Source organism: Carlito syrichta, unplaced genomic scaffold (assembly GCF_000164805.1).
Source record: "Carlito syrichta isolate Samal-C Ts95f unplaced genomic scaffold, Tarsius_syrichta-2.0.1 Scaffold307254, whole genome shotgun sequence".
Taxonomy (NCBI): Eukaryota; Metazoa; Chordata; class Mammalia; order Primates; family Tarsiidae; genus Carlito; species Carlito syrichta.
In genome coordinates, this window is record NW_007251350.1 from 40,524 (window position 1) to 53,736 (window position 13,213).

At 43.3% G+C, this 13,213-nt stretch overlaps 1 protein-coding gene across 1 annotated transcript in view; it reads left to right on the top strand.

The window, feature by feature from the left end:
- The window catches only part of CALCR (calcitonin receptor), a 47,401-nt gene extending 34,870 nt beyond the window's left edge, over positions 1-12,531 (top strand). Inside the window, exons 8-12 of the mRNA XM_008064260.2 lie at positions 2,551-2,611; positions 2,691-2,757; positions 6,493-6,711; positions 7,965-8,006; positions 12,298-12,531. Of these exons, the coding sequence (XP_008062451.1) occupies positions 2,551-2,611; positions 2,691-2,757; positions 6,493-6,711; positions 7,965-8,006; positions 12,298-12,531 (623 nt within the window). The remainder of the gene's footprint in view (positions 1-2,550; positions 2,612-2,690; positions 2,758-6,492; positions 6,712-7,964; positions 8,007-12,297) is intronic.
- Positions 12,532-13,213: the final 682 nt, after the last annotated feature.

A 13,213-nucleotide genomic window follows, 5' to 3' on the forward strand; every position in this document is an offset into this window, starting at 1 on the left:
GCAAAAACTCATCATACAAGGCAAAGAAATCTTGGAGACCTGCTGGACAGTGTCACACCTGCAGTTAGCCATCCATGTGGTCTTGTGCTGTACGTTTAGAAATCTGTGAAGAGGGAAGATCTTATGGAAGATATTCTCACCATGATAAAAATAAGTACTAATATTTTAAAAATAAATTGAGGAATTGCACTTCTATAGATAGATTTTTGGAAAGACAATTAACCAAATAGCTGTAAAATGTAATTTTTTTTAGCATACCAGTGCTAAGTCAGTCTTTACACACACACACACACACACACACACACACACACACACACACACACACACACACCCCAAAACTTCATCAAGCTCATTACCATTAAAAAATTGCAGTATCAAATCTGAACTATGAGAACAGAATTGAGAGCTAGTGTAATGGCATATTTTAAAGCAATGGCCCTTTTAAAAATTTTTAAGGAAGCATTATCTTTAAATGCGAGGAAAACAAGAAAAATTACTACCAATTACCTTCTCAAGAAAAAGTGGTTTCCCTGAAACCTTAAAGAATTTAGTGGAGCAGAGAAGAATAAATTGCTTCTGGATAATATTTTATTATCTTTTTGATATCCTTTTCTTATGAAGACAGTATAATAGGTTCTAAATTTTACAATTCCGAGGGGAAAAAAGCATAACCTACGTACTTTGAAAAGATTCTTAAAAGGTGGACTGAAGAAAATTTGGTCTCAAAAAGGTAAGTCCTAGGACTGAGTTTATTGCAGTGATGTAAAGCTCTTCTACTTAGTTCTGCTGGGAAGGGTACTATCAACACCCAGACTTGAAACCATTCTCAAAGAATTGAAGGAGATATTGTTGACATCACACTCTGGGTGTCTGTTTGGTGGTAGAATCTCCTCAACAGAAAATGGGAGGATGGCTTTTCCGGTAGTTACTCCCTTCCAAGTCTGCCCAGCACCACTTAGTGGCTACTGTCTCTTAAATGGAAACAACTTGAAATATTAAAGTTGAGTTCTCAGAAAAACAATTTATTGTTCATCCCTCTTCAAATTGATTATTCGTCTTGCTTGTTTTCTCTTTGTAAGAAATTAAAGGAAGAAAATGCCCCCCATGGGCTTCTGCATTGAACAGATAGAATTTATCTAATCCCCTAAAAAATGAATTCTGTGGAGAGAGGATTATTCTAACCCTCACTATCTCTGGTGGTTGGGATGAGTTGTCATGAATCTTGGGTCCTGGAGGGAGAGAAGAAAGAAAAAGCAAGTCATGTAAATAGAGGCCTTCTAGCTGGGGGAGGGTGAGGAGCCCAAGGAGTTCAAGGCGTGGGGCCTGTACTGCTCTCTGTATCAAGTAGAAAACATCCTTTCCTTCCTGCAGATGATGAGATGAATTGAGATGTCCACACGCCTCTCTTGAAGTCAAATCTAAAATACGTATTTCAAAATAAATCCAGAGAATGAGTTTATGCTTCTGAATGTGAGGAAATGGCATGTTAAAGCTGCTGTGAATCACAAAATCATGTTTTTGTGTCAACAGTCGAACACAAAATTATTTCAGGCCAAGCATTACATCGATGAACCCATCGGATCAAATGCTTCCTGGGTTCAGAAGATGAGGCTCTTCTCTGGTGCAAAGTCAATATTTTGAGAGCTTTTCTTTTTTGCATGTCATTCATAGGAAATAGATTGAATTCTTTCCTGAGACACATTTCTTAATCTGACGGTAATGACAAAGCCTCTTTCTACAGATGGCTCAATCAAGTCAGATGATATTCTATTGTTTATATGAACATCTGAGTGAAAGGAGAATCCCATTTTAATGAAAATCACAAATTTCTAGATTACAATTATAGAATGATACTTTAAAAGTATCACCTGGCAGAAGGCACGGCCAGTGCCCCTCATGCTTCACGTGTGGATTCCCAGAGCTTTTCCACCAGCGGAGTTGAGTCGGAGGAGCAGACACTCATCCCTTTCAAAGTTCTGCCATCGGAACATCCTGAGGGCAGCGAGCACACGGGCTCCTCTGATGTGTTTGTATCAAAAGGAAACAGGATCCATGCACGTGATATAAACAGAGGGAAAACCATCTGCACACCAGCTGAGGCTTTGGGGACAGTCAGGCTACTGCCCCTCTACACTGTTCAGGTCACATCTTCCAGGTGACCCTGCTCCCCTCCATGAGAGAGCCTGGTACACCTATAACGAGAGTCTCTCTGGGGTCAGCTAACAATCATCATCATTATCATCATCGTCGTCGTCATCATAGACACACAGTGGTGCTAACAGTCACAGTGCACCCATTTACACTCAGCAATTTGCACAAGGCTTTTAGTTACCTGGATGCTCTTAACCAAACTCTCTGCAAGCACGTGCTGTTCTAACGGTGAATATTTTTAACTGGATTGACCAAAGGTAATCTGTGCAAAAACATCGGGGGAATAGCTTGACAGACAGGCTAAATTTGCCAGTGTGTTTGCAAGTGTGCAGTCATTGTCCATGTAGTTGCAGCTTGTGACCAGGAACCAAGTGTGACGTGTGCGTTTCTCATCTGTAGGGTTCCCGCTGGTGCCAACCACTATCCATGCCATCACCAGGGCCCTGTACTTCAATGACAAGTAAGTGTCATGAGGGTCTTCAAGTGACATGGTCACAAATGACATGCATCTGTATTGATGTGTTCCCTCCTTTTTTCAGCTGCTGGTTGAGTGTGGAGACCTATTTGCTTTACATAATCCATGGCCCTGTCATGGCAGCGTTGGTGGTGAGAACTGGTTTTTAATCCACTGTTAGCAGTACTGTCTATGTGTTGAGATTTTCGTGAATGTGGCTCTATGCAGCATTTGTGCTATGACTTCAAATGAAGCTGATGTAACAATATTCTATGACATACTTTGATATTCTAAAACAATTTGATTTCAGAGGCTTTAAAAGCTGCCTCTTATTTAGACATGGGGGGTTACCACGGCTCATTGTCATTCATACCGTGACAGGATGGAGCCTGTCCTTTAGGATTTCTAGGACTAGATCCTCTAGGAAAACAGTCTCAAGCCACAGACTAGTTTCTCCTGTACTGAGGATGCAATGATTAGTGACTGATGAAACTGGATTATCATCCAGACTATCTTCTCACTTTCCTGACCTTTCCAATGGAAATCAAGTTTCCTCAGAGCAGTGATGTCTCACCAGTCCAACTGTCCTTGTGAGAACCCCCTGATGTGGGTCTGAACCTTTGCAGCACACGATAAGAGCTCAGTTATTACCAAAGGTCTCTTTTCTTTCTTGAATTTTTGGGAAAATAATGTTTATTTCTATTCTGGGTAAAAAATGACTCTAACCACTTTAAACTAAATTGTCACTTAAATTTTAAGAGCTCCAATTTTAAAACTAATCTTCATTGCCAAACATAATCTGTGACCCAATAGATGTTAATGCCCTATTAGATTTTTATACTTTAAAAAATACTTATACTCTTGCCATTGTGTCCACTGTTCTAGGAAAGACCACGTTTTGCATCATAGTAAAATCAGAATATCATATGTACCATTCAGTTTCTCTAGAGTTGCATAATCTTGTGTCTTATGAACCAATTCATATAAGATTAAGCAAACATTTTAATTTTATATTTTGGTGCTGTATACATGGTCTATTAACAGTGTCTATAACAGTATCTAATAACAGTGTCTATTCTAGATGGGCACTTTGATGCTCCTGAAAAAATATATTTTTAAGCATTTTTGGTATATGGGAAATCTTGCTACGTAACATTTATTCTTTCATTCGATGCTTCTGCTTAGAAGTTTGTCTGTATTATGATCATCTGGGAGCTTTGAGAAACTTTTGTATTTGTCACATCCTTTTTGATATTCCACAGCTCTAACATTTTTTGGTTCTGTGAACTTGAGGTCCAGACATTCAAACATCCAACACAAGCTCAAGCAGTTAGTAATAAATAGTGAACTCTGGGCAAATATTGTATTCTTACTGTGGAAGCTACTGTTCTTATATATCTAGAATTCAGGAGAGCTGGCTCCATGTCTGAGCTCTGTCGCCTACCAGCTCTGGAAATTTAGACAAAACAATTAACCTAAAAATGTACCCCAGTTGTTATAAGGAAGCAGTTGGATTAGGTGATCTTCCAGGTACTTTTTAGAGATGCACAATGACTCTAGGTCATTAAAACTTTGTACTGCTCCATCTTTTATCTGTTAAAAATAACAAAAATAATATTAACTGCTCATAAATTCACGTTTGAAAAGGTTTCCCTAATAGAATAGTTTACTATTATTCTCACAAAATAAAGTAGACATTTTAGCACTTATTCTTATATTTTAAATCCTATTGCCTTAATTATCTGGAAATGTTGAAGAAGATGCAATTCTAGGAGCCAAGCTATAAATTTGTGTCTGCAATGATTGTCCGCATACTCCACTTCAGTGTAGATGACCATAAAGTAACAGAAAGTGATGTATCTGGAATGCTTTTAAATGTCATGACTAAAGGAAATGCACACAAGTGCCACATATTCCAAAACTAAAAAAAAAGATTTTACAATTAACAAGGTGAATCAGTCATACCTGGAGAGATTAGTTATCATTTTGAAAGAGTTGCCTATACAAATATGAACACTGGATTTATGATGGTAGCACCTTGTAGCAGAGGAAAGAGGCAGTCAGTCGGATGTGTTTAGTAATTGTATTTGTGAAGAAAAAAGTAAATTCTGACCCCTTCCATGACCAACCACAAAGAATGAGTTCTTACTGAACTGCTGGGTTAATTTTGAAAGGCAAAACAGTAGAGCCTTTAAAATGGCAGTTCCCAGCCTTTTTGGCATCAGAGACCAGTTTCATGGAAGACAGTTTTTCCATGGACAGAGCAGGGGGAGGGGGAAAAGATCATCAGGCATTAGATTCTCATAACGAGTGTGCAACCTGTCTCCCTTGCAAGTTCGCAATAAGGTTCACACTTCTATGAAAATCTAATGCCGCCACTGATCTGACAGAAGGCAGAGCTCCTCTGGCCCGCTGCTCATCTCCTCCTATACAGCCCAGTTCCTAACAGGCCATGAAGTCTGGGGGTTGGGGATCCTGCTCTAAAAGACACATGAGGTGAATGTCTTTATGAGCCTGAGGTCTGAAGATATTTCTCAAGTAGGATACAAGATGCACCTAAGGGAGAGATTGATAAATTTACTACATTAAGATTAAGACAATATTTAGAGATTGAAAAGACAAACCTCAGAGTCCAGGAAGGAAGATGCAATGTTCCAAATAAAGACAGATGGGTTTATGAAAAGGTGTTCAGCCTCATGCATCATCAGGAAAACAGATTAAAACAACAGTGAGGAAAGACCACCTCCTGCTGGAGGGGCTCACGTTCAACAGTGGCTGTAGCAAGCGTTGGCAAGCTAGGGGGGCACAAGAACTCTTGTGCACTCCTGGAGGGGACATGAAATAAAACCCCCTTTGGAAACACAGCTGGGCAATCTCTTATAAAGGTAAACACATATACACACCTTATGAAGAGGTAATTCCACTCTCTTGAGGTGCTTATTCAAGAGAAATGAAAACATATGTCCACACAAAGACTTAAGTGCACACGTTGATGGCATCTCTACCTATAAGAATCAACTTGTGGAAACAGCTCAGTTTCCATCAATAGGAAGGAATAAACAAACTGTTTTATTTAATAATAGAGGACTACCAAGCAATAAAAATGAATGAAATGCTAATCTACACAACATGGGTGAATCTCACTGATAATACATGAGGTCTAAGAAGCCAGAGACACAGAAGAGTGCCCATGATAGCACCCTTCCTGTCTGGGGTTGCTTGAGGGGGATGGGGAGGGGCATTGGACAGTGGAGGCAAGGAGGCTTTCTGGGTGGTATAAATGTGCTTTGTCTTCTTTGGAATGGGGCTACACAGGCGCTTGCATTTCTCCAAACTTGTCCAATGGACACATAAGGCCTGCATCTTACTGAATGTAAATTATACCTCAGCAAAGTCATTTTCTTTTAAAAAGTGTTGTTTTTAAAAAATGCCTATGCTAGCTGTCTCCACTAAGTGAAATTTACAGATACATTTTTCAGTCCTCAGTCCCCATTCAGTTTAGTAGGCCTGAGTCAAGGGAAAATCTTAAGACTAAAAAGACAAGAAGGCGAGGTCTAAGAGTATTGTTATGACTCCCCTTCGTAAAAGTTATAAAGTCAAAATAAAGAAAAAACTCCTTGTTAGAGCTGAGCTAGCACATTTACATGTACAGGAGAAGTGTTTTCTTATTTAGGAAAAAAAGAAAATATGAGTGAATGCAGGTCTGAAAGGGTCTCAGCTGCCCTGATATCTGGATCCAGGAATGCTGAGTGGACGGTGTGCCTCTCAGCAGGCTCCCCATTCTGTGTGGGTGATGTCCACCCCCATACCGGACAAACAGGGCCAAGCACGGGGGTATCCTTGAGGGCCCTGGGCAAGCAGCTGCTCACAATGTCATATCGTTGCAGGTCAACTTCTTCTTTCTACTCAACATTGTCCGGGTGCTTGTGACCAAGATGCGAGAAACCCACGAGGCGGAGTCGCACATGTACCTGAAGGCTGTGAAGGCCACCATGGTCCTGGTGCCCCTGCTGGGCGTCCAGTTTGTGGTCTTTCCATGGAGACCTTCCAACAAGGTGCTGGGGAAAATCTACGATTACTTCATGCACTCTCTGATCCACTTCCAGGTAGGGAGGCCCGCAGTGCCCACCCATGCTCTGCCCTCACGCAGACCACAGGTCTCCTCTAAAGCCTGGGGTCTTCGCCCCACAAGCCTGTCCAGGATGCTGAAGGAAAGCAGGTCTCCCTAGGCTCCTTCCTGCTACTTCTTCCTGTGCCTGCTTTCCTGCCACTCCCAGGGCCTTCAGCCAGTTCATCTGGACTTTCTCCCTGGTCACACACAGAGTGACTGTCAGACCTTCCCTCTGAAAGTAAACACTGGCTCTGAGGCAACAAGGAGTGGCAGCTTTGCCCAGAGCTGCCCGAGCCTTCTCCACTGTCACCCTCCGTGTGTCAGATGAGCATCAGATGCCATGACTGTTCAGTGCCTACAAAGGAAGTTGTGCCAGGTGTCCCCTGTGCATGAGAGAAAAGGCGGGCTCTCAGATTGTCCTTGGCTGTCCAGTGTCGGATGTGATGGAGAGCAGAATGGCTGCTCAACTTCCCCTCGTCGTGTCCCACTTCCAAAGCCCCCCTGATCACACAGTGCGATTTGAGAGTAAGGTAGGGCCTGGGGTGGAGAGGGTCAGCCCTACAGCCGAGGTGACTCTACCACAGGTTCTTAGGACGGAGTCTTGCTGTATGAGTAACAGATTTCAAAATAGTTTTGTTTTTCACTTTAGTCCTAATGTGAGAATTAAGTCAGAATTAGTAGGGCTAAAAAGAAAGTTAAGAGATTGTTTTAACCATAATTAAAATGTGGGCACAAGGAGTTTTCCGAGTAGTGACCAGCACTGCAGACCTTACTTCGTCCATGTCCTTGTTTGAGAGATGAACTTGCCATGGGTACAGTACGCACTCATTCACTATGACAACACAGGACACACAATGACACTTGTGCTTGTAAAAGTTTTCCCTACTGAATTCTACATGATCTCAACTTTAAAACTAAGTACATTTTTAAAAAAATTTACTGTCATCAGCATATTCTATCATACATCTCCATGGTGAAGTGAGGAACATACTAACCAGACTTACTGGAGATGTTCTTTTAGCCAAGTGACAGAATCCCACCAAGAACAATGCCTTTCTGATGGCGTATCCTTGTAGCGCAGCAATGATGCTGAGTGTAGGTAACTCTTCTCCCCTTTCCACTTCGTGGAGCCTTGATTTGCTAGTGCAGCAGTGATATATTCCTCTCCAGGCTATCTGTCTACAGTGATTACAAAATAACACCTTGCACACAGACACAGCTCCAACCCAGCCCTTCCTTCTCTTTCAGGGATTCTTTGTTGCGACGATCTACTGCTTCTGCAACAATGAGGTGAGCCTGTGTCTCCTGTCACCTGTCACTGTCATCTGTCTCTGTGAAGCCAGCATCCTTCCGTTTCCAGAGGGCTCCATGCACATTTCATGTGATCTCATTTCCATGAGTGGCCCATAGGGTTTTGTGATGAGCAGCGTGGTGTCTTTTCCACTGTTCCAGGCTGAGTCTTAACCATGGAGGTGTGGTGCACCTGCAGGCGGTAGACACACAGGCAGCTGAGTCATCACTTCCTTGGCTCATGCCTTGAACTGATAAGCACCTCCAGCAGCAATGGTGAAAGTTGCTCAGGACTCAACCCTGTGGGCTCTGGAAACCCCAAAGCCGTGCGAGGACAGAGCTGACACCCACTGTTCATACGAGGCCACTGCCTTCTTTCCCATTGCTTGGTGCTAGGATCATACCACTTACTCGACATTTTGAAAACCACTCTGAAAGTAGGATTCAAAAAAGATGATCTGATACATACTCCAGTATCCAAATCCATAGATCAGTAGACTCTAGCGATCTGTATAGCCAGTGTTCTCAGGGTTTTCAGCCAGAGTGCCCTTTCTTCCAACTAAATCTTGCCTGAGAGCCCCATCTAGAAAACATAAAAGTGAAACTGTTATGTCCTCAGATGTTTCTCCAAAGAACCTCCAGGGCTTGAGGGGGCATGATTTGAAAGCCTTCTCACATTTCAAGTGAGAAATCTAAGCTTCAGAAATACAATGTGACTTGCCCAATTCACAAACACCATTGTGGTTATAACCAGGACTGAACACAGTTCCTGATTCCCAGTTAAATTAACTAAATCTCAATTAAATGTCTGTGACTCCTCCCTGGATTTTTGTTAGCACACTTTTTCTAGGACTTCATAACTTTTCAAAAGTATTCTTGAACATTTTAAATCAATTCCAATTAAGAATAATTCCATCCAAGGCAAATCTTATTTTGTCAAGACATCAACATATTATTTTCCTGTAAGTAGAAATATGTTCTAACCATTATCAATTAACAATGTGTTCTCTCGTCTTTATTTCTTGATTAAGGAATATTCAGTGAGCACCTAGAGTATCGCCTCTGTCTGTACCCATCTCCTGTATCCCATGGCAAACTTCTGAGACTCCCATTTCTCCTTTCTCATTAGTATGTTGTGTTCTTTCCTTTCTTCATCCATTCATCCATCAACTCAACCATTTACTCAACAAAAAGGCATTGTGTATTCACTATTGATAGGGCTAGTGTAGCTCACAATAGAAATGAAAAGACATCCTTCTGTTACAGCTGATAAAATGTCTCTTTTTTTGAGAAAACTAATCAATGAGTTTTTTTAAATGGTAAAAACTATTAAATGAGTAGGGTTTAAGTCATCCCGTGTTTATACCAATTTCTGTGAAAGTCTATCCATGCCTTTTGAGTCACTTTGGGTGGCACTCAAAATAAATTTTTGTATCTGAAATAATATCAAAATAGGAATGATATACAAACAAGCCTCAGGAGAGGTATGCTTGAAAACACTAGGAGATTGCATTTGCAAAGCACCACAGTATTTAATGTGTCTTAACTGTGGTGTTTCATTGGCAGTGTCACATATAGAAGGCAAACACAGGGTGCTCCTGACAATAGAATGTCTCAAGCTCATTTGAGTATATGTTGTCTCTGTTTTTGGAAGCAAAGAAGCCATTTCCATATTCATTAAGAGCCTGTTACTGGGAGAGGGTACAAGTGTGGCATCTTTGATAGTGTAGACATTGTGTGCTGCGTCGAGTATATCACAGTCCCCTACATTTCAGGTGTCTGGGTCTCAGTCACACATGCGGCCTTCCAACATCCCATGCTGAACGCAGGCCGGGCATGGCACACGCAGGAAGTGATCCCAGCTGCATCTGAGGCAGGGCTGTGATGGGGCCAGGCCCAGCTGGATGCTGAGTTTCAGCAGAGCTCTAGGGAGTGCCTGTGCCAGTTGTGCACTGGTGATATGGAGATATTAATTTTGATCCATTATCACTATGTTATCAGTGATACCCATTATGAAAATGGATCACAGAGAGGGCCAATGGGTAGACTGAAAGAGGTAAAGCAACAGGAAGCAGGAGACGACTGAGAGCACACACGTTTCAAGCGTGTCCCACAACAGCTGCTCCACGTGTGTGGATGTTGACTCTCAAACATGTCAGTGCATCGTTAGGAATCTAAAAGACCTCAAAAAGGTTACTGCAGCTAAACAATGCCCAATGTGTTTCCAAGAAGTGGCTTACAATGGAGAGCACCAACAGCCCCCTGCGTCACCTCCCTTTCCATGTGCCTTGCATGTGTTGTGGGTACAATCGCTGGTAGATCCAGGTGGTGTGCTCAGGAGGATCTCCACTGAGCAGTCAAGTGGAATGTGCAGACACCAGAAGTGTGCTCATTTGCTGTAGCTCCTCTTCCTTCAGGACCCTCCCAACCCTCCAGTCTCTGCTGGTTCACAATAGTCTCTCTCTGGAAAACAGTCCAAGTCTCTTCGCTTGTCCAAGAGAGCAGCTGGTCACCAAGTATCCATGCGGCATCCCTGTGAGTTCAGGCTGGCACCCCTTACTTCTGCGGACCCAGGAGGTCTTTCACTCTGAGCCTACCTGACCAGCCCTGAGCGGAAGAGGAGAGAGACCCACCACGGCCCTCCTCGGGCTCACGGTTCCTTCTTCCATGTCTCCAGAGGCTGGGAGCTCCTCTCCTTCCTCTGTAGCATGAGCACCTGTGACTCTGTCTTCTGTCCACACTGTAGCCACTGCCCGCGTGAGCCCCATGGCGCACAGGTGGAGGACCTGCGATGGCAGGACTGTGCCTTCAGGCTCCTTAGCACTGGAAGCTTTTGTCTTTGTCTCTTTTAAATAAAAATGGGTAGAAAGTGCTTTGCACTCAAGCACTTGTCACCTCCCAGCAAACAGGACCAGTCACCTCCCTCACCTGGAGGTTTTGTTTTCCCCATGGTGAGGTTACTGAACTGCCCTGCTTGCCATGTGCCATCCTGAGCAACACTGCTCTGCTGTGGAAAGATGGACCTCACCCTGCCAGGGCCACACCCACACCCCCTTGCCTTGCTCTCAGTGAATCACTGGACTTTGCCTTTCCCTGAGTAAAATCTTTAAAATTATATGACAAATACTAATCATTATCAGGAGAGATTGTTACGCTATAAAACGTCTTTGCCAGAGAAGCACTGAGTCGTCTGTTATACATATAGTTTTATAACATCAATAGGTTTTGCTGTCTTTTTATCTTCTTTCAGATTCATACAAACATAAGGTAGATAAAATGGCTGTGTGCAATCAGTCAGATGATGTAGCTCACGTTATATTTTCCCTAGATTGTTTCTCACATTGAGCTGCCATATTCGAGTCTGGCAGCAGAATGAACTAAGGATGTTAACAAACTGATGCAACTATTCTATATGTAATCTTGTCTTCTGTACTGAGCAATAGACACTCTTGGAAACACAGAATAGGTACTGTTGCAGTAATCTCTTATTTTTTAGTTTTGTTCAGCTATAGATAAATGGGAGAAGTTTGGAGACAACAGGAGGGATGAGCTTTTCTAAGTTGAATTCAGGTCTATTTGAAGCAGAGCGGGACAAGCAGGTTGCCTGAGAGTGTCACCCTTTCAGCTATGGCAGTTGTCATTTTCATACTTAGAGCTTCCTGAGGTTGGCGTCTTCTCTGCCTCTTGTTTTCAAGATGAAATTCACCATATTCATAAAACAAGTCTGGCACTTTGTTCACATGTCAGAAGTCTTTCAAGAGAGATTGAAACCTGGTTCTTGAAAGGCTGTCACTGCATACCCCCCCAAGCTAAGTTGGAGAAGGAAAGATCCATAGTAGGAGGCCATCAACATACATCCAGAACTGTGCTGTGGCTTACATGTGTGTCTTCATGACCAATAATGTGTAGATGTACATAAAACGTCTGTCTTATCAGGGGTATTTAAGAAGTTCCTTAAACCTTTCTCCTAATATGGCATGCATGACACACTGACCGTGAAACCAAATCAGCTTTTATTCAGTGACTGTAAAAGCCAAAGAAGAAAGCGTTGCCCAAAATTAGCAAATACTTTTGTCAGGGGTCATCCAGGTGGGTGACTCTGTCATTCAGTTTGCACGTTCTTCTTCCAGATGATGCAGTACCCAGCACAGGACATACAGCACTGCCCTGTGGATCAGAATTGCAACTCAACCCTCTTTGAGCTCGGATGGGCTCTGAGAACAGCGCTCTTATACTTTGGAGGGTTCCTTCTGACCATCGTAAGAAAACCAGGCTCCCTTTTGTCTTCCAGGTCCAGACCACCGTGAAGCGCCAATGGGCACAGTTCAGAATTCAGTGGAGCCAGCGCTGGGGCAGGCTCCCCTCGGGCCGCTCGGCCCCCCGCGCTGCCCCTGCCGCAGAGCGGGATGACATCCCTGTCTACATCTGCCATCAGCAGCCCAGGCAGGCGCCGGCCAACAACCGTGGCCAGGACGCCGTGGAGGCCATCCCGCTGAACGTCATCGAGCAAGAGTCGTCCGCATGAATGTGAAGCAAGCAGCATCGTGATCACCAAGCCGCCACTCCTGGGGAAAGAGCGACCATCGTCTGCTGTGATCCCATCCCCCCAGGAGCTGAATACATCATCCGTGAAGAATTACCAAGTGACTCTGTCCATCGTGAACCTGCAGAAAGCTCTTCTTGGTACTATTGCTTTGGGAGACAGTCTGGACATGGCGTCTCCCTCTGCAACTCGTGAACTCCATCATTCATCCAGGCTGAGAGGCAAACGCTGCCGGTGTGCACGCAAAGTGTCCGAGGAAGACACGTGGGGTGACCCTGTTCAGACACAGGGCATTTCTTGTTCGTCTTGAGCCATTTGTACCTTTGAAAAATGAAAATCACCTTCAGCATTTTTCTCATTCACTGTAGATTTTGAATTAGAATATTTCTGTATTTGGCTAGCAATCTGATTTTTAATTTTCTCAATGTCAGTCAATTCTGGTCATCTCAGATGTCTTACCATCCACACAGTGTAAACCACACAAGTTACATGACCTCTGCCACACCATGAGGCTTTAAGAGAAAGATGACTGGGTATGTGAGGAAAAGACCTGCATTTGGCAGAAAGATGTAACACTGTAGGGAAGAGAGCTTGAGACGCAGGTTGCTGGAAACACTGCCTGCGTGGGTTTAGATCCTCCTGTCCACCGGGCAGGCCCCAAGTG